Here is a 23111-nt window from a genome sequence, read left to right as displayed (position 1 = left end):
GGATAACAGAGGCTCTGCATTTATCTACACATAAATGCATATATGTGCTAAAATACCACTGATAAAAAATTAAAAGCAGAAAATGGAATCTTAGGCATATCTTTCATTGTTCGCATGTTACAGGTAGAATCCAACAATGAAGTCCAAGCAATCTATACATTAGATGCAGAGTTCACATCTCCATTATGGTTATTTGGCATTAAAACTTTTGATTTCATCAGAAAAGGAAGAGGAAGCAGCTGCCTTGCTTGCACATATAGGTTAGCTTTGAGTTGTTCAAGTTTGCCTTCTTGTATTTACATCATAGGAGGCTAACTTCTGGGTTTCAGGCAGAAGGGAAGATCATATTTTGGCCTGCTGGATGTTGTTAATTCCTCTTTGACTTTGGTGGATATCCCATTCACAGACATCCGATCTATTGTAGGTTATGAAATCATTTTCCTGTCTGTTATTTGTTAGTTTAGTTCTTAGGGAGATTTTATGTTGAGATAATATTGCTTTTGTTCTCTGATCAGATTGCAAGGGGCAGGTATGTGTGCATGGAAGGTGCCTCTCCTACAGTCCCATTGTCAATAGGCAAAGTATGTTTCTTCTTTCAATATTGCATTATGAAGATTGCACGAATTCAGTAACTGATGGATTCTGTTTTTCTTATGATCCTAAGTCATTGTTTGCATGCTGCACTGTGGCAGGTGATTTTGGATGAAAATTGCACAAGAGCAGTTGACTTTTCTACAGTGTGGTCTTCCTTTAATTCTAGCTTGGAGTACATGTCATGCATAAGCACACCAGAGATGATAGAGTTCCCTACTGAAATCCCTGGTCAAAAGGCATATGCATATTTCTATCCACCATGCAATAACTTATATGAAGCTGATCCTGAAGAGAAGCCACCTTTGCTAATGAAAAGTCATGGTATTCTATTGATAATCCATTTTCATACTGTATTTCTTTTGGAGTCATGCTCCCACAGTCTATTGTGAGATCACCAATTGGTATGATGGTATTTTTTTCATCATTTTATTATGATAAAATCTAGTTTTATATTCAGTTCTTACAAAATTTTGTCATGTTTTACTTCTTAGGCATGTATATTCATGTTTGGTGTATCTTTTAAAATTGTTAGCAATATAGGTAGCTGCCTTGTTATTAAGTGGCTGCGTTGATATCAAAACTTATCTTTATAGGTAAACTAACCTGTATTCTTAGACTAGTGAGCATAAATTTTATCCAAGTCATTTCAGCAACCATTTGGTGCGTAGCTATATAGTTTGACTCAGTACTAGACCTGACAATAACAACTTGTTCCTTACTTCTCCATGAAATAAAGTTGCCTCCAACCAAACAGAGCTGTGAGGTGGATTTTTTGTTATCAGTTGACCCTGCATAATCTACCTTTGTATAAGTTTCTACACCAACAGATATCCCCTTTTGAAACAATAGATCTTTCCCTAGAGAAGATTTTTGTTGAACAGTAAAACACACAAAGAATAACGTGGAAAACCCTCGACACGAGGAAAAAAACCACGATGCCGGAGATGATTCCGACACCTCACTAGCTGCCGGTTACTCTCTCCCTTAAATTTTATTAATGTAGAAGCACGAACAAGGAGAGGAAGAGGAACAGTGATCACGATGTAACGTGGAAAACCCTCAACACGAGGGAGAAAAAACCACGAATGAGGAGGAGTTGGTGCCCACTAGCAGCCAGACTCTCTCTCTCTCCTTAGATTATCATTAACACATAAGGATTAGGGTTACATGACTTAAGTAGTGCCCAACACGGGCTACAAGACGGGTCGGGTACGGATCCGGACCCGAAACACACGATCTATCAACACTCCCCCTCAAGTTGGGCATACATATCAAACATGCCCAACTTGGATACATTCCTCTCAAATGAAGCTGAAGGAAGAGCTTTCGTCAAAACATCAGCAGTTTGGTCTTCAGACTTCATGTAAGGCAAGATCAACTCTTTCGCATCAATTCTTTCCCGAATGAAGTGACGATCAATTTCAACATGCTTTGTTCTGTCGTGAAGAACAGGATTGTTGGCTAAGTTAATTGCAAACTTGTTATCACAATACATCTTCATAGGTCCTTCAATCTCTATTCCAATGTCAGTCAGCAATATCTTCAACCATAGTAATTTTGACACTCCCATAGCAACTACCCTATATTCTGCCTCTGCACTAGATCTAGAGCAAACATCCTATCTCTTGCTTCTCCATACAACAAGGTTTCCTCCCAAGTAGACACAGTAGATCGTCTGGTAACATTACAACCTGCCCAATCCGCATCAGAATAGCCCTCGATTTCCACAGTCTCTTGTTTCACATACAGGAGTCCCTTGCCTGGATTTTTCTTCAGGTAGCATAGTACTCTATCCACAGCCTTCAAATGTGCATCGGTTGGTGCATGCATGAATTGGCTCAAAACATTCACCGCAAAGGTGATGTCAGGTCGCGTGAGGGTAAGATAAATCAACTTCCCAACCAGACGTTGATATCTTCCCTTGTCTTCTTCACAGAGAGGCTCTCCATCTCTAAGACTCAACTTGTGCCCAGTGTCAAATGGGGTAGGAGTAGGCCTACATCCCAATTTACCAGTTTCTTCCAGCAGATCTAATGTGTATTTTCTTTGGTTTAGTACAAGACCAGTACTAGACCTAGCAACCTCCATACCAAGAAAATACCTTAGCTTGCCAAGATCTTTGAGATCGAATTCTGTAGCCAGTAACCCTTTTAGCTTGATAATCTCCTCCTCATCATCTCCTGTGACAATCATGTCATCTACGTAGACCAGCAGGAGAGTAACCCTGCTCTCCTTCTTCTTCACAAACAGAGTGTGATCTCCATTTCCTTGTTTGTACCCATGACGTATCATCACTCTTCTCAGTCGTTCGAACCACGCTCTGGGCGATTGCTTAAGGTCATATAAGGCATTTTTCAGCTTACAACATTTTTCTGGTTCTTCATATCCTGGAGGTATATGCATATATACTTCTTCTTCGAGGTCACCATTGAGGAATGCATTCTTAACATCTAGTTGATACATCTTCCACTCCTTCATCACAACTAGGAATATAACCACTCTCACTGTCTTCATTTTCGCAACAGGGGCAAAGGTTTCCAAGTAATCAATTCCATATTTCTGGCTAAATCCCTTGGCCACAAGTCGAGCTTTATATCTTTCAACACTCCCATCTGGTTTGTACTTGATGGTATACACCCATTTGGATCCGACTAAGTGAGCGGCTTCAGGAATCTTCACCACTTCCCGTGTCATATTTCTTCTCAGGGCATCTATTTCTTCTTTCATTGCATCAGCCCACTTGGAGTCACTTTGAGCTTCAGCAACAGTCCTGGGAATCACAGCCAAAGAAAGAGTAGAAACAAAACACTTGTAATCTTTTCCAAGTCTGGAATAAGATACAAAATTACCAATGGAGTGTTGAGTACATGACCTGACACCCTTTCTCAAGGCAATGGGAAGATCTTCATTCTTCTTTTCAACCTCATCATGAGTCTCCATAGTCTCCACGGTAGGACTTGGTTCATCCAGGGAAGGAGTGGCATTGGGATTGGAAGTAGATCTACCATCACAAGTCATCATCTCTGTCCGAGTACCTCGTCTAGAGTAGAACTGTCCAAACAACCGAGAGCCTTCCTTCTCAATGCTCGTGTCACACCTTTCCTCCTTCTCAGGCACATCAACCGTGGTAAGCGATTCTGCTTTCGTGTAGTCCAAAAAATCTGTAAACAGAAGTTCCTGTCTCTGAGAATACTCTTCCCTGCCCACAGACTGCTCCTCGTGAAGAGGATTCTCACCAAAGTAAGAGGCATGTTCCAAGAAGGTAACATCCCTCGTAACATAAACTCGACCAGTAATAGGATCAATACATTTGTATCCTTTTTGCGTAGGAGAGTATCCAACAAAGACACCTTTGATAGACCTAGGATCAAGTTTCTTGACATTTGGACTGTGATCATGGATAAAACATACACAACCAAAAACACGAGGAGGAAGTAGGAACGGTGGACGACCATTCAAAACACGACTGGGCATGCGGTTAATAAGATAGACACTAGTAAGAACTGCATCACCCCAATAGTGTTTAGGAAGGTTTCGCTGAAACAAAAGAGCCCTGGTGACATTAAGAAGTTGACGATTTTTCCTTTCAGCTACCCCATTTTGAGGGGGGGTGTAACTACAAGATGTCTCATGAACAATCCCCTTTTGTCTAAGAAACTCCTCAACAGACTGACACATGTATTCACGGGCATTATCGGACCGGAAAGTTTTAACATTCGCACCATATTGGGTATGCACAAGAAGAATGAATGTCTCGATGATACGAGGAACCTCACTGCGGTCTTTTAACAAGTACACAAATGTAGCACGAGAGAAATCATCAATGAAAGTGATAAAATATTGAAAACCTTGACGGGTATGAATACCCGAAGGCCCCCATACATCAGAGTGAATCAGGGAAAAAACTTCATTAACACAACTAGTAGAAAGAGGGTACGAAGCCCTCACATGTTTGGCAAACTGACAAACATCACAAGAAATGGAAGACAAATCAAAGGAGGAACACAAGTCTGGAAACAAATATTTCAAAATCCCAAAAGGTAAATGCCCAAAACGTTCATGCCAGTACATAAAGGACTGAAGACAATCTTCTCTTCTCTTATCTGTCTTGCGGATCGCTGTCAACATAGCAGTAGCCACACGTATGGGAAGACGATATAAGCCATCAGAAGCTAAACCAATCCCAATCCTCTTCCCTGTCACCAAGTCCTGCAAAACACAGCGATCGGCAGAGAAAATAAGCTCACAATTCAATTCTTTTGTAAGTCTACTGACTGACAAGAGATTTAAAGGAAACTGAGGGACATGTAATGCGCCCTGCACATGAAATTTGTCCAACAAGGACAGAGTGCCTTCGCCTGCCACATAGGTAGAGGAACCATCTGCAAGAGAAACACGTTCCCTTCTCGAGGACAACTTATACTCATGAAACAATTTTGGATTACCTGTCATGTGATGAGTAGCACCACTATCAACAATCCATTCCCCCACAGAAGAGTTACCTTTATTGCCAATAATTGCAAGAGCATGATTCGCTGTAGTTTCCTCTGAGGTCTCAATCGTGTTGACATCGATCCTGCCCAAATAAGCCCTTAGTTCACGAAGCTGATCAGCCGAAATAGAGAGTTTTTCCCCACTGGATTTGGGCGCCTCAGGCCCAGGTGTTTTCCCACTAGAAGACCTCCCTCTATTTCCTTTCTTGTCTGGATAGAGATCCCAACAGTAATCGACAGTGTGACCCGTCTTCTTGCAGTGTGTGCATCGGTGAGGGGGTCTACCCAAGCCTCCAGGTCCACGGCTCACAAGGGCTGATCGCTCATGAGAGAGACCAAGATCCCTCTTGCTTTCATTGGTGACCAGCCTTCTCTGTTCTTCTGCTTCAACAACCGAGTATACATCTTCAATACTGGACACCTCTCCAGAATTCAGAATCTGGCTCCGAACACCTTCAAACTCATCATTTAAGCCAGCTAAAAAGACGAACACTCTGTTTTTCCATTTCTGGGCAATGTAAAGGGCCTGATCGTGGGGACAGTGCCACGGAATATCTGAGTGATAGTCAAGTTCTTCCCACTTGGCTTTCAAGGCCCCATAGTATTCTGCAACAGAAGAGTTCCCTTGGCGGAGGTTATAAACAGTCTTCATTACTTGATAAGTGCGAATGGCCGTCTTCTTCTGGCCATACATTTGCTCAAGGACCACCCACATGTCCCGTGCAGTCTTCTTCCGAAGGATAAGAGGTTGAATCTCAGCGGAGACAGAGTTGACAATCCACGTTTTTACTTGGTTGTCCTCAAGGAACCAAGTGTGCCACACATCATTTGTTCTTGCTGGTTCAGGGTTGCTCCCGTCGATATAGGCCATCCGACCACGGCCAGCAATCCCCATAGTCATAGCCGGCGACCACGAGAAATAGTTCTCCTTTGTGAGGCGAAGAGTAATAACCTGCATAGGAACGTTCTCGGGTCTCACAGTTCCGATTTCAGTTTGACTGACCATCGACGAGGAAGAAGAGGCTGCCATAATGACAGATCCACACAACGACAAGAGCAACAAGGGCAGAGGGAGCAATGAGGCGGCGGACAACGGAAGAGCAATGCAGCGTGGAAGACAGCGGCGTCAGCAGAAGGGCGAAGCGTGAGGCGCTTGGCGGCAGAGGGAGCAGACAACGGCGCGGGAGCAGAGCAGCGCAAAAGCCCTTGGCGGGCAAGAGCAAAGGGCGGCGCTTGGAGGTGCTCGCCGAGCGCAGGAGGACGAGCGGCAGAAGGGCGGACGGCGGCGGTCGGACGGGCGACGGGAGGGCGGACGGCGGTAGACGGACGGGCGACGGGTGGACGGACGGCGGCAGACGGCGGACGTCTTGGCGTCGAACGGTGGCGATGAATAGTGATTCCGTCAGACGATAAACAGTGCGGGGCGCCTCCTCCAACACGTTAATGCCGGAACTTCACGGCTCTGATACCATGTAGAAACACGAACAAGGAGAGGAAGAGGAACAGTGATCACGATGTAACGTGGAAAACCCTCAACACGAAGGAGAAAAAACCACGAATGAGGAGGAGTTGGTGCCCACTAGTAGCCAGACTCTCTCTCTCTCCTTAGATTATCATTAACACATAAGGATTAGGGTTACATGACTTAAGTAGTGCCCAACACGGGCTACAAGACGGGTCAGGTACGGATCCAGACCCGAAACACACGACCTATCAACAATTAACACAGCAAAATAGGGTTACATATGTCACGCCCCGACCTTTTTAACCCTCAAACTATTTTTTTTTTTTTTTTTTTTAAAACATAAAGCATCGAGGTGTGACTACCAAACAATTCAAATTGACGATGAGCCAAGCAATTCAAAACAATGGGGCGAACTTTCATTAATATAACCATTTTGTTTCATACAAATTCACCTCTATGTGCATGACCAAAATGCCCCAAAATCAATAACATTGATGCCTAACAAAAAGAAGACATCAATAAAACCAAAACATGACGCGCCGGCACTACAAACGACAATCCCAAAACCACCCCAGTGGGACGTGAGTGAAGCCATCCGCTCAACCTGTTGCCCCGGGTCCGCCAAAACCTGAAAAAGAAAACAACTGAAGGCTCAGCCTTCGCAGTATGGCAACAAGCCAGAAAAATGTCAAACCCTCTCAAGTAAGGCTCAAATAAAGGGACAAATATCAACCCATCTATCGTCATGTCGCGTCTGAGTGCGACACGTAAAAGCCACTTGATGGCCACACTAACACAACATCAGTCACATGCGAAGTATGCTTAAACATAACACTTGCATTCATATCAATCACATATACGTCAGTCACATGCATTCTGTCAAACACTTTGCATTTTCATTAACTTTAGTGCATTAACAGTTCTTGTGGGTGCAACACAGGCACGTGCACACCGCGGGCGGCCTACAGCCGAGAGACAATCCCCGTGGTGGCCCATAACAGTATGGATCCATTTCACCCGCTGCAGCGGTAGAGCACTCATCCCTGGATGTGTGACGTCCAAGGTGAGATACTCAGCCTTCCCTAGGACACCCAGGTTGGGAAGGCAGGAGCCCAACGCTCCAAGCACAACACACAACAGAACCCTGGGGCCTTGCACCGCCTGCGCTCTGACAGGCGAGACCAGTGGCAATCAAGGGGGACGTCTCCCAAACACATAGCCACATCCCACTGGCCTCTCATTTCTTAGTTATTCATTCTTATCATTATAGTTACACATTCACAAGATGACTGGCTAGCACACGAGGTTAGTACACTTCCCGAGTGCACCCACACCTCCGATTACCTCCACATGAGGTCTATACATACAGTAACAGTCATTGCTAGCCGTCATACCATACGGGTACAACTACCCTCCAAAACATCCATTTGCATCATTGCCCATGGCAATGCATATGCAACAACATACACATTCATATCAATCATCACATCAATCATGTCAATCACCTCTTCGAAAAACTTAGCCAATCCACAGAGAGTAGTCTCGATCTGCGGTTGGCTCGTAGCTGTCCTATGCAGTTATCATTCTATGATGCTTTCTAATGCACAATTGGGGTCGAGGAGACACTCGACTCGATACCCCACCTCATCTGTCCTAAACAGATATCAATTCTAGCATGCACATGTCAATGCGTAACATTTTTAAATCGAATGACTAATAATCTTTCTAATCCATTCATATCATGTAAGCAACATACACATACTCAATCACAAAACAGTCAATCAATTAACATCACGATCCTAGGATCCCTTGATCCTAGGAGCACCCAATCACACAATTGCCCCAGGCAGGAATTTGCCTGGAAAGTTGCCATACCTGTGGCGCGCTCACCAAATTCTTCAAAATGCCTCAAGCTTCGAACTCAAGGTCGACGGGATGAGCCCGGTGCACCTGCAAACATAAACAAGAATAAGGTTTCTACTAGATACCTACACCAATCAAACAAAAAAACGAACATATACAAAAATAAAATCCTTGAGGCACGTGTCATCGCCTCAAGAGGGTATCGACAGGTAGTGTCGACCAACAAGCTCTCCAATAGGCCTCCTCCTTTACGTCTTGACGTCGCCTCGAATAATCAAAGCCTTCAACCATCAATCAAACCATCACTAATTCCTTTCTCAATAACGTTCTTTAAGTAAGGCATCAACCTCAAGTCACATCCCAAAACGCATATATCCCTAAATAACTTCATGATACACCTGTTTACCGAAGTCTGCGCTACACTCCCTAAGACGGTTCTAAATCTTCCCCACAACCTCACAATCTCTACCATGCTTCCCTAAAGCTTCGAAAATTAATCCATCTTGCTAAAACGATCATTAAGTACATGAATCATCACTTTCCAACGCAAATCCTAAGTTTCCCCCAAAAACAAAATTACTAACATGCGTCCCAAAATCATCAATTCTAAGCTCTAGCATGCTCGAACCATAATTATACATGCTCTAAAAGATAAATACTCATCATTTTGAGCTTGATTAGGTATTGCTCACCCCAAAACAAGCGTCCAAACTGCTACAACCCTTCTAGCAACCACTTCACACGTCCCATCAAGTGCCAATGCTCGAGATTGCTTGCTGTCGCTGCTCACTACACACCCTACTAGCAGGTAAGAGGGGAAAAACGTCCCCTAAACTGCAAACCAACCCCAAACGCCCAAAAAGTTTAACACAAACTCTGTTGCTAGGAAAGACCCACGGTAGTAGTGGGGAAAAAAAAAACTGAAATAAACACAGAAAAGGGACGCTGACAGAGAGGAGAGACAGAGAGAGGAAGGGTTCGGTCAAGGGGGAAAACGGCCGTGGGGTGAGAAGAGAGAGAAAGAGCAGGCGGGGGAGTGCGGGTGAGTGAGAAGAGGGTCGAGCGGTAGAGAACCAGCGGAAAGAGGGGAAAGAAAATGGTGAGAGAGAAGAAGAGGGGACGTGCGACAGAGAGCAAAACAAACAAAAGGGCATGAGTGGCAGAGCAAGAAAAATCGCACGAGAGAGAGAGGGTTTACCCAGCCGCCGCCGCCGCCACCGCTGCCACCTCCGTCGCCGTCTCCGTTCCAGCCACCACCACCCGTCCGTCACTCTCCTCCCTCTGTGCTGCCATAGGAGACCACCGGAGACAACGAAGAAGGAAGGGAAAGGCGAGGGAGAAGGGCCTCGCGTCGGGCCCTTACGCGAGTGGGGGTCAGGTCCGGGTCTGGACCCGATCCTGCCCACCTACAAAACGAGTCGAGCGTTACATGTCATGAGGGCAGTAGCGGCACACATAGGTAAACAATATAGCCCTTCAGAAAACAAACCAATCCCAATCCTCTTTCCTGTCACCAAGTCCTGCAGAATACAGCGATCAACAGAAAAAATAAGTTCACAATTCAACTCTTTTGTAATCTTGCTAACCGACAAGAGGTTCAAGGGAAGATGAGGAACATGTAGAGCATTGTGGACTAAGAACTTGTTCAAAAGTGAGAGACTCCCTTTTTCAGCCACAGAAATAGAGAAACCATTGGCAAGAGACACCCGTTCCTTTCCAGACGAAAGCTTATACCCATGAAAGTCCTTAGGATCGCCAGTCATGTGGTGGGTAGCACCACTGTCAATAATCCACTCCCCCATATGAGAATCCTCCACCACGTCGGGTTCACCAAAGCAAAAAAGGCCTAACCAAGAAACAGACACAAAGAAGGAACAACAAACGGCAACCAGGAACAACAGACGGGACGATGCTGGGTGGTGACGGAAGGAGCTGACAGATCAGTGCGACACATCTCCACCGGCTTCACGGGTAGGAAGAGAATAGTGGCAATCGGCACACACCAGGCGACGGCAAACAGCAAGGGAGGCCTCGGGCAACAGCAACGGAGTACAAAATGGCGGGCGACGGTGAGCGCTGAGCAATGGACGACGCTAGGCGCTGACAGATGCTGAGCGACGGGGATTTAGGGCGACGACAGAGAAGGCGGAGCTGGGCTGCACTGGTTGCTGCATATAAACCACTTCAGATAAATCCCCATACAAAAAGATATTTTTAACATCGAGTTGGTACATGCTCAATCCATAATGAACTGCAACAGATATAATGAGGCGTATAGTGCCCAGACGCGCCGTAGGGATGAAGGTTTCAAAGAAGTCAATACCATATGTTTGTGTGTACCCTTTTGCTACCAAGCGTGGCTTGTGGCGCTCAACTATACCATTTGAGTTGTACTTGATAGTGAATACCCATTTCGAGCCGACAATATCTGCCCCGGAAGGGGGTTCAACGAGATCCCAAGTTTGATGAGATATTAGAGAATCCATCTCCTCCTTCATAGCTTGGTACCACTTAGAGTCCAAAATAGCTTGTTCATGTGAAATAGGAATGAATGTAGCTGACAAGACATCAATAAATTTGCACATATGATCTCCCAAATGAGCTGTACTAACAAATTTAGAAAGATGATGAATCGTGCATTGTCTGATCTCATTATGCAGTGCAATAGGTAATTCATCAGGAACAAAAGCATCAAGGGAACACTCAGGCATGTCATGTAATTCAGAACTACTTATCTCTCGAGAGCAAGATGGTGCGTGGTCATTAGATGATGGATTCCTTCTTGAATATGTGAGAGGAAGATCTTTAAACCGTGGAATGGAGGGATTGGAACATGTGGGTGATGATGAAAAAGGAAGGGACTCGAGTGGAATAGAAGGAATTGGAAGTGGAACAGAATGGGGCATCTCAGTTTTTGGATATGAAGGACTTGCAGGAAAGAATGGAGACGACTCTAGAAAGGTTACATCGGCATTGACAAATTCTTGATTAGATATAGGATCTAGGTATCGATACCTTTTTTGATTTTTAGAGTATCCCACAAATACATATTTACTTGCTTGAGAAGCTAGTTTATCTCGATTGGGTCCAAGTTTATGTACAAAGCAAGTGCACCCAAATATACGTGGAGGTAAAGAAAACAAAGCTCTGTTTGGGTAGAGAATTTGAATTGGAATCTTGTTGTCTATAGAAGAGGATGACATTCTATTTATTAGGTAACATGCGGTCAAAATTGCATCTTCCCAAAACTTGGAAGGCATATGTGAATGAATCATGATTGTGCGGGCGACATCCAACAAATGGCGATGTTTTCTTTCAACTACATCATTTTGTTGGGATGTGTGAAGGCAGGCAAAATGTGGCACAATACCATGAGATTTATAAAATTCAAGTAAATGAGTAGATTTGAACTCGAGAGCATTGTCAGTGCGAACAACCTTGACACAAGAATTAAATTGAGTTTTTATTTCCAATATGAAAGATTTCAAGATACAAGGAGCTTCAGTTCTGTCTTTCATCCAAAAAACCCAAATGACACGAGAGAAATCATCAACAATGGACAGATAATAATGAAACAACAACCGACTTGGAACCCGACTAGGCCCCCAAACATCAACATGAACTAAATCAAATAGACTTTGGCTAGACTGACTTTGACTCGATGAAAAAAAAGTACGACTCTGTTGCCCAGTTGACAAGCTTCGCACTTGATAGACATTGTGAAAGAAATCTGAGGACATAGCAGCCGAAATTTAGGGAATGATGGGTGACCCAATCTGAGATGCCACTGGAAAGCACTTGAAGATGAATCAACTAAGAATGGCGCCTCCTTATCAAATGTATCCAAAAAGTAGATTCCATCTCTCATGGCCTTCACTAATCTTCCTCCTAGTCGATAGATCCTGAAATACACAAGTACCCGGGTCAAAAATAACTCTGCAATTCATCTCTTTAGTTAGTTTGCTTACAAATAACAAATTCTTTGGGAATTCAGGAGTATATAGCACATCACGAACATGCAAAGATGGAGAGAGATAAACATCTCCATGTCCTACTGGAGATAGTCTTCCATCCGCCAATCGAAGATGCTGAAGGGAATTAAATTTCTGCAGGTTTGAAATACTAGTATCTCCACAAAAGTGTTTAGATGCTCCAGAATTAATTATCCAACAACCATTAGAAGAAGTTCTACCTACAGAGTATGCTGAATTTGTGACCGCTGTAGATGCTGATGAGGTAGAAGGTGCAGTATTTGATCGATGCTCCATAATTAAATCAAGTTCAGCCGGACTTAAATTAAGAGGTGTAGCATCTACTGAAGCAGCAGTTGTCACACCCTAACCTTTTTCACCCTTAACCACAAATATTTTTTTTTTTTTTAACATAAGGTATTGGAGTACGACGACACAACAATTTCAAAAAAGATGAGCCAAGCAATGCAAAACAATGGGCAAGCTTTCCATTATATAAGAATTTCAGTTCATCTGTACATATGACAAAAATGCCCAAAATCACAACATTAATGCCTAACAAAAACAAGGCATCAATAAAACCAAAACAAGACGCTCCGGCACTACAATTGACCCAAAACCTCCCCAGTAGGACGTGAGTGAAGCCATCTGCTCAACCTGCTGCCCCTGGTCCACCAAAACCTGAAAAAAAGAGACAACAGAAAGCTTAGCCTTCGCAGTATGGCAACAAGCCAGTAAAAGTCCAAACCCTCTTAGGTAGGGCTCAATTATACGAAACATCATCAAAACAATCTATCATCATGTCGTGTCAGGGTACGACATGCAAAGGCCACTCAATGGCCACAGTAACACCACTTCAGATCACATGCGAGATATGTTTAAACATGTCACTTGCATTCATAAGCACAACAATCACATGCACATTAATCACGTACATTTCATTCATACGTATCATTTTCATCAATATCAGTGAATTGACAGTTCTTATGGGTGCAAACACAAACACGTGCACACCGCGGGCGACCTACAGCCGAGAGACAACCCCCGTGGTGGCCCAGAACAGTATGGATCCATCCATCCGCTGCAGCGGTAGGGCACTCATCCATGGATGTGTGAATTCCAAGGAGAGATACTCAGCCTTCCCTAGGACACCCAGGTTGGGAAGGCGGGAGCCCACGCTCCAAGCACGTCACACAACAGTACCCTGAGGCCTTGCACCGCTTGCGCTCCGAACAGGCGAGACCAGTGGCGAAGGCGGGACAACTCCCAAACACATAGCCACATCCCACTGGCCTCTCATCTCTTATTCTTTCATTCTTACAATTATACTTGCACAAACACAAATAACTGGCTAGCTCATGAGGTTGGTTCACTTCACGAGTGAACTCACACCTCCAATTGCCTCCACACGAGGGTTACACATAACAATAACAGTTTTGGCTAGCCGTCATAACAATATGGGTACGATTACCCTCTGTTCAATCATTTGCATCATTGCCCGCGGCAATGTGTATTCAACAAACACAACATTCACATTCATTAACACAATAATCACATCTTTGAAAAACATAGCCAAACCACAGAGAGTAGTCTCGATCTGTGATGGGCTCGTAGCTGTCCTATGCAGTTATCATTCTTGGATGCTTTCTAATGCACAATTGGGGTCGAGGAGACACTCGACTCGATACCCCACCTCATCTGTCCTAAACAGTTATCAATTCTAGCATGCACATGCAAATGTGTGATATTTCAAAACAGACTTCTAATAGCTTTTCAAAACACTTCATATCAGATATCAAACCATTTGCATGCATACACACATTCATTCACCCAATAATCAATCAATCAATCACATCACAATCCTAGGATCCCACGATCCTAGGAATACACATTCACACATTGCCCCAGGCAAGGATTTGCCTGGAATGCTGCCATACCTGACACGCGTCCAGAAAACTCTTCAAAATGCCTCCAGCTTCGAATTTGGTCGCTCAAGGTCGACGGGACGTGCCCGGTGTACCTGCAGACATAAGAAAAAGGTGAGATCTCTACTAGTTAGCTTATCAATCCAAACCAAGCTAAAACAAAATCATTGAGGTACATGTCATCGCCTCAAGAGGGTGTCGACGGGTAGTGTCGACCAACAAGCCCTCTAATAGGCCTCCTCCCAACTTCTAGACGTTGCCGCCAGACATCAAAATTCAATGCTTCGCTCAGCCCATCACAACTCAATTTTCATTTGCTTTCTGTAGTCTAGGCGTCAACATCAAAGTCACATCCAACTTACGTATACTTTCCCCAATAACTCCAAGTTACACCCGCTCGCAAAAGCATGAGCCACATGCTCATAAAGACGGTTCTAAATCTTCCCCACAACATCACAATTTCTACCATGCTTCCCCATTGCTTTCAAAAATTGACATATCATGCTCAATGATCATTATAGACATGCATCAACGCTTCTCCAACATAATCCTACACTTTCCCCAAAAAGCAAAATCACTAACATGCATCCCAAATCATCACTTCTACCTTCTAGCATCCTTAAACAATAATTATACATGTTCCAAAGGAAAATATACAAGAAAATAGGCTCAATTACGCCTTGCTCACCCCAAATCACGAGTCTAGACTGCTGCAATGGTCTAGGCAGCCACCTCAAGGGTTCGATCAAGTGCCAATGCCCAAGATTGCTTGCTGTCGTCGCCAACCACACGCCCTTTTTGCTGGTAAGAGGGGGAAGATAGATACCCTAGCTGCAATCCATTCAAACGACAGTAGCTACGATGAGAATCCACAAAAAGGAGAGGAATTTAGAGGTTTGCCGTGAGAAGAAGGCAGTTGGCATGGCAAAAAGAGGCTCGGCTGAGAGAGACAGGGGTTCGATTACACGGTTAAGGAGAGGGAGCCGACAGAGAGAGAGCACTGACGAAAAGGGGAGAGTGCAGGTAGAGAGGGCGAGAGAATAGCAGAGGAGGGGAATAGCACGAGAGAAAGAGGGTTCTATAAGAGGGAGGTCGTGCAGTTGAGAGGGGAGACGGCAAAACAGTGAGAGAGGGAGGAGAAAAGGGAAGAAGAAGGGGAAAAGGAGGGGAAGAGGCAGAGGTCGAGAGGGCTTACCCACGAGCTGCCGTCGCCGCTCAACCCACCGTCTTGTTCTTCATCGTGCTGCGGTCGTAGCAGACAAAGAGTCGAAGAAGGGGAAGAAGAAGATGCTGAAGAAGTCGAGGGAGGAGAACTCCCTCGCGCGACGGGCTCCTTTCCACGGGTGGAGCTCGGGTCTGGATCTGGACCCGATCCGACCCGACCTGAAAAATAAAACGAGCATCACAGCAGTGGGATTCGCCTTAGGAACTATGCTGATAAACTATGTGTTTGGAGTAGAACTAGATGAATATGTCACAGTCGAAGAAGCTGATGAGTTAGGTTTACCCACTTTGTTCCAGCACCTATCCTCAAAGTGGCCAAGACGACCACAATATGTGCATTGAAGTCTTCCACGTCCTCCGGGACCATGGCCTCTTCCTCTACCACGGCAAAGAGTATAGTCCACTTCTTCCTCCTCCAAATGAGGCAAGGGCAGATGACTGTGAGTTGTTCGAAGATGGAGGAAGAGTAATAGCCAATCTGTTTAGCCTATTGAAGGTTTCATCAAAATTAGAAAAATCTGAACCTATAAGCATTTGAGCCTTGGCTGCAGAGTAATCAGAAGATAATCCAACAAGAAATTTAACAACAATCATTTTCTCCATGTGAGATTTGAGACAATGCTTATGGGGCAGTTTTAAGGAGTTCATCTTTTCATAAGCGAACTTCAACTTTGTAAAGTATTCAGTTAAATTCATGTCACCTTGCTGCATTTGTAACAATTCTTGTTGAACCTGTAAAATTTTGCTGATGTTCTTGTCTTGAGAGTACGTCTGTCGAAGAGAATTCCACATATCTTTGGTTGTATTACAATAACAAAACCCTGCTACAATGTGGGGTTGAGTGCTATTCATAGGCCAAACACTAATTATGCTCTTTTTTTCCTCCCACCGTGCATATTTACCAATCTTTTCAACTGGTTCATATTCTTCCAATATATATTTCTTTCCATGTCCAACGACTGACAACATGAAGGTTCTACCCATACATTATAGTTGGCTCCATCAAGTTTGATAGTAGATCCAAAAGAGAATGGATTTGAGAAAGCTTTGTACTCAACCGCAGCCTCTATTTGCTGATTTCCAAATTCAGTTCTATCAAGTTGTATAGATTTATTGGCAGCCATGCTAGAACCACTAAAATAGGTAAATATAAAAGCCCACGGCAGACAGAATATAGACTAACACGCACTGATTTCTGCAGCCAGAGTTCAACACCAACCTACGGCAGACTGAATATAGACTAACATGCACAGACTTACTACAGCCAGATTTCAAGACAAACCTGCTCCACTTTAACTGTGAGAATCAACCATGCACCACACGGCCAAGCAGATCAGAATTTCTCTGATCTGAATTTCTTCAGCGGCATCAACTGAATCAGATTTGATATATACTGCGACATTCAGATCTGATCGACATCAATAGTTTGTCAACGACATCACCTGAGTCATATCTGATACACTGCGACATTCAGATCTGAACGACGACAGCAACTTGTCAACTGCATCAGATTTGGTTCTTCAGCAACATCATGACTTCGACAGCAACATAAGGGTGCAAATCACGTCTCTACATGTTGAACGTTATCAGCCTCTTTCCACCAAACAATCTGATTGTTTCTTTTGTAAGTAGTAGAAACTTTAGACATCCAACCTTATCTTGAATGAAGAGATGAGAAATGAGGGAAGGAGGGAAGCACTGCGAAACCCTAGATGGCACAGTCCTAGGTCTGATGCTCTGATACCATGTTACGTAGAGAGGTAGAGATGAGGAAAAGGAAGAGAACATGAGGAAGAAGGAGAGAATAGAAACAGCCAAGAATCTGTCAGCTGTTGCTTTTCCATTAGACTAAATAAGGATTAGGGTTATGTTTAACCCTTTACATAAAGAGTCCAACAAAACTTTAAAAATTCAAAAAGCTACCTAAATACTAAATTTCAAAATACATAAAACTTCAAATCCCAAACCAGCACATTTCCTCAACATTTCTCTATGGTGATGTTGAAAAGACTGTATATATACAGCAACCCTAGGGTTCGAGCGATAGGAGGAGTGTAGGAAAGTGTGTCGTCTGAAGAAGACAATTTATGGACTCAAACAAAGTCCTAGGGCATGGTTTCACAAATTATCTGAGGTTGTTTCACAGTGTGGATTTGAAAGATCTCCTTTGGACCATTCTCTATTCATCAAGAAGACCTCCAAAGGTATAGTTGTTATGGTAATATATGTTGATGACATTATCCTGATAGGTGATTCTGATCAAGAAATTTTTGTTACAAAGACTTTCTTTCAGAAGCACTTTGTCACGAAGGATCTTGGTTACTTGCAATATTTTCTTAGGATTGAGGTTGCTCATAACAAAAAAGGTGTAGTGTTGTCTCAAAGGAAATATGTACTTGACCTACTGCAGGATACAGGGATGTTAGGAGCCAAGCCGGCTAATCTTCCTGTGAATCCACGTCTTATCTTTATGATAATCAATCAAAGGTAGTGGATTTACGATCTTACAGGTCTCTCATTGGCAAACTTCTTTATGTTGTGTGACTAAGCCAGACATTAGCTTTGTTGTTGGGAAACTAAGTTAGTTTATGGAAAAGCCTAGAAAAGTCCATTGGGATGCTGCATTGATGATTTTGAAATATTCAAAATCATCCCCGGCAGAGGCCTGTTTTTCAAGAAAGGTGAATCTTTAGAAGTTGTTGCTTACAGTGACGCTAACTATGCAGGGTCTGTTGACGATAGAAAATCCACCACAGGCTTCTGTATCTTTGTTGGAGGCAACCTCATATCATGGAGATGTAAGAAACAAAATGTAGTTTCTAGATCAAGTGTAGAATCTCAATACAGAGCAATGGCTCAAACGGCTACTGAGATGACTTGGGTTAAATCTATGCTAACAAATATGAATGTTCATGTTCCTCTTCCTATGAAAATGTATTGTGATAACAAGGCTGCCACTTACATTGCAAATAATCCAGTATTTCATGAGAGAACAAAGCACATTGAGATTGATTGTCATTATGTTCGGGATTTTATACAAGGAGGTGTTGTGTCTATGATTTATGTAGCTTCTGAAGTTCAAGCAGTAGATATGATTACGAAGGCTCTTCCTATGGTGATTTTTCTAGACGTTGTGACAAGTTGAGCAGTAGTGCCGAGGTCAACATGAGTGCGGTTATGACAAATGACAATCTATCATTTGCTTTTTTTTTGACCCATTTATTGAATAATTGTTAATTACTGATTTTATTAATTCTAGACAGTTTTTTGTATCTCACATACACTCTCTCACGCAAATACGCATACTCATATCCAAGTATTTTCTGAAAAATGCCACATCTACACATCGCACCTGTGTGTCATATGTGAGGCCTAGGCATAAAGACCATTATAGAAGATTAAGATGAAATTAGGCATATGTGAAGCACAGCAATAATAATTAAAGAGTTAAGATATATGACTTGATCATATAATAGTAATTGTGTGTGTATATATATATATATATATATATATATATATATAATGATATGCCATTGCTAAATTTTGTACCTTATTAGTTTACTGTTTGTTATAGTGGTTTATGAACGTTTGGATTTTTCAGTGTGTAGTATATGGTTCCCATTGACATCATACCTTTTCAATGTTAGGGATGTAATATTCGCTTTAATTTTTCTGTAACCTTGTGAATATATCAGGAGGTCCAACAAGTGAGGCACGTGGAATCCTAGACCTTAGCATTCAATACTGGACTAGTCGTGGATGGGCATTCGCAGATGTAAACTATGGAGGAAGCACAGGTTTGTTCATTGAAACTATTTTTGTATGACCTCTTTTAAGTGAATCTTTGGGTCCCTTATGTGGCAACTATGTCACATGGGTGTGTGTGCAACAAGAGTACATAGATATTGGTGTCTTTATTTGTGATTTAAAGTCAACATTTTTTTTCTTCAAAAAGTGAGTGAAAAACGTAGACATAATTAAACAATAATCAGTTCTCACTAGATAGTGGACTGGGCTGATCTCGGTGGACTGAACTGGGCTGATCTCGGTGGACTGTCTTCCAAATTTAAAGTTTCCAAACAAGTTGGGTTACTTTGTAGCCTTTATAAAGGAAAGTACAGAAAAGCAGTCAATCACTTATTACACTATTACAGATGAATCAAATAGTTTAGTTGCAATCCAAAGAATAAATATAAATAGTTGCCTAATACCCTATACTAAAGTTTTTTTTTTAAAAAAAAGGCTTCAACTATGCTCCAGACTATTCTCACAACTTCTTGTCTGCCTGTACATACTCCAGCGCTCTTTGGATTTACTCTTCGTCACCTTATGCGTTGCTTCTACAGACTCTACACCTAAACACATACTACTATTTCACCTGCCCTAATTCTGGGGAGATGACACCTAATGAGAAATTGAAGGCTCCTAAACCTTAAATTGAATGTGAAGTAGAAAAGTCTACCCTGAAATGCTACTGAAATGTCTGAAAATAACCCTGATTTGGTGAAAAGCTTTTAAAAACAGTCTCACCTTTAGCAACAGAAAAATAAAACTTAGCTATTTCAGATATAGTCTAGGAATTCTTAAAAGAAGCATAGAGAGGTTCTAAAGTCCGATAAAAAACTTTTCAGAGAAACGACAGAAAAAAGGTCACTGGAAGATCAATTTTCTGCTGAAAATGAATCTAACAGCAGAGACCAAAACCTCAGTCTCAATTGTCTTGGGTTTTTTAATTTTTTATGAAACGTGTAGAAACAAAATGTGCACGAGAGAAGAAGAAAGCACACGGATGTAACGTGGAAAACCCTCGACTCGAGGGAAGAAAAACCACGGGTGAGGAGGTCTGGTGCCCACTAGCCTCCAGACACTCTCTCTCTTCAACACTTCATTAACTCAAAGATTAGGGTTTACAGAAGTATAAGTAGTCCTAATTAGGACAAACCGGATCGGGTACGGATCCGGACCCGAACAACAAAACCCGTCAACACTCCCCCTCAAGTTGGGCATACATATCAAACATGCCCAACTTGGATACATTTCTCTCAAATGGAGTTACACTTAAGGCCTTGGTTAGGACATCAGCAGTTTGGTCTTCAGACTTCATGTAAGGTAGCGTTAATTCCTTAGCATCAATTCTTTCTCTGATGAAGTGACGGTCGATCTCCACATGCTTTGTTCGATCATGAAGAACCGGGTTGTTAGCCAAGTTAATTGCAGACTTATTATCACAATACATCCTCATAGGCCCTTCAATCTCTATTCCAATATCTGTCAGTAAGATCTTCAGCCATAACAATTCTGATACCCCAGTAGCCACAGCCCTATATTCAGCCTCTGCACTCGAGCGGGAACACACATCTTGTCTCTTGCTTCTCCAAACAACCAAATTTCCCCCCAAGTAGACGCAGTATCCTGAAGTAGATCTTCTGGTGTCAACACAGCCTGCCCAGTCTGCATCAGAATACCCTTCAACTTCAATAGATCTTTGTTGCACATATAGAAGTCCCTTTCCGGGATTCTTCTTCAAGTAGCACAAAATTCTATCTACAGCCTTCAAGTGCATATCTGTAGGTGCATGCATGAACTGGCTCATCACATTTACAGCAAATGTGATATCAGGTCTAGTCAGAGTGAGATAAATCAGTTTGCCAACTAGACGTTGATATCTCCCTTTAGCTTCTTCACCCAACAGTTCTCCATCTTTGCTCCCAAGTTTATGCCCAGCATCTATAGGAGTAGAGGCTGGTCTGCATCCCAGTTTTCCTGTCTCCTTTAGTAGATCCAGGGTATACTTCCTTTGACTAAGTACAAGAGTTGTACCTGATCTAGCAATTTCAATACCCAGAAAATACTTCAGCTTACCAAGATCTTTTAGATCGAATTCAGTAGATAGTAAACCCTTTAATCTTGCTATCTCTTCCTTATCATCACCTGTAACAATCATATCATCAACATAAACCAATAGTAGAGTAACTTTACTCTCTCTTCTCTTTACAAACAGGGTATGATCTCCATTTCCTTGTTTGTAGCCATGTTTCTTCATAACAAGTCTGAGCCGTTCAAACCATGCTCGGGGAGACTGTTTCAGCCCATACAAAGCTTTCTTCAATTTACAACATTTTCCAGGCTTCTCAAAACCTGGTGGCATGCACATGTACACTTCCTCTTCGAGATCTCCATTGAGAAAGGCATTTTTTACATCAAGTTGGCACATCTCCCAACCCTTCAGCACCGCCAATGAAATAATAACTCTAACAGTCTTCATCTTTGCAACAGGAGCAAACGTCTCTAAGTAGTCGATCCCATATTTCTGACTGAACCCCTTGGCCACCAATCGTGCTTTATACCTTTCAATGCTACCATCTGGTTTGTACTTAACAGTGTAGACCCACTTCGACCCAACCAAGTGGGCTGCTTCAGGAATATCAACCACCTCCCATGTCTGATTTCTGTCTAAAGCTTCCATCTCTTCTTTCATTGCATGAGACCACTTAGTGTCACCCTGAGCCTCTGTAGCATTCCTGGGAATCACAACCACAGCCAAGGAGGATACAAAACATTTATAGTCAGTGCTCAATCTAGAGTAAGATACGAAGTTACCAATAGGGTGCTGGGTACATGACCTGACCCCCTTTCTCAAGGCAATAGGAAGATCCTCCTTTTCTTTTCCAACATCTTGCTTCTGAACACGACTTGGATCATCCAAGGAAGAAGTAGGATTGGGATTCGGTGTAACCTCCTCATCATCAATCACCTTGTCAGTACAAGCTCTTCTCCTGGAATACACCTGTCCAAACATACGATTACCCTCTTGTTCTGTCACCAAAGGATGCTCTCCCTCCTTCTCCTGTTCATGTACATCAGTAGTCGTCCCCTCTTCATCTTTGCCATCTTCATCTTTGCCAAGCACCTTGGCAACAGGATTCTCTTCACGCCTGTAATCCATAAAATCTGTAAACTGAATTGCCTGTGTGGGAGAATACTCTTCCTTAGACATTAATTTCTCCCCCTGAAGAGAATTCTCACCAAAATAGGAAACATGTTCCAAGAATGTGACATCTTTGGTAATGTGAAGACGACCAGTGGTAGGATCTAGACATTTATAACCTTTTTGAGTGGAAGAATACCCAAGAAAGACGCCCTTAATAGATTTGGGATCAAGTTTTTTTACATTGGGGCTGTGGTTATGTATGAAACACACACATCCAAAGACTCGAGGAGGAAGATGAAAAGGTTGACTACTCCCTGGAAGCATAGAGTATGGAGTACGACCCTTTAGCACACGAGTGGGCATGCGATTAATCAAGTAGACACTAGTAAGGATTGCATCACCCCAATAGTATTTTGGGAGATGTCTTTGGAACAGTATGGCTCGGGTGACATTGAGCAACTGACGATTTTTCCTCTCAGCAACCCCATTTTGAGGGGGGTATAACTACAGGATGTCTCATGAACAATCCCCCTCTTTCGAAAGAATTCTTCAACAGTGAGACACAGATATTCACGAGCATTATCAGACCGAAAAGTCTTGACAGAATGTCCATATTGGTTTTCCACTAGGAGGATGAAAGTTTCA

General features: G+C 42.9%; 1 protein-coding gene across 4 annotated transcripts in view; it reads left to right on the top strand.

Moving 5' to 3' along the window:
* LOC116262241 (uncharacterized) overlaps nt 1-23111 on the top strand; it is a 94285-nt gene that overhangs the window by 36161 nt on the left and 35013 nt on the right. For all 4 annotated transcript variants that reach the window (XM_050079883.1, XM_050079880.1, XM_050079881.1 and 1 more), the window contains 5 exons: nt 128-260; nt 330-420; nt 516-581; nt 693-915; nt 19231-19332. In XM_050079883.1, coding sequence (XP_049935840.1) covers nt 128-260; nt 330-420; nt 516-581; nt 693-915; nt 19231-19332 — 615 coding nt within the window. The remainder of the gene's footprint in view (nt 1-127; nt 261-329; nt 421-515; nt 582-692; nt 916-19230; nt 19333-23111) is intronic.

This window comes from Nymphaea colorata, chromosome 10 (genome assembly GCF_008831285.2).
Source record: "Nymphaea colorata isolate Beijing-Zhang1983 chromosome 10, ASM883128v2, whole genome shotgun sequence".
NCBI lineage: Eukaryota > Viridiplantae > Streptophyta > Magnoliopsida > Nymphaeales > Nymphaeaceae > Nymphaea > Nymphaea colorata.
This window is presented reverse-complemented; position numbering and strand designations above follow the sequence as displayed.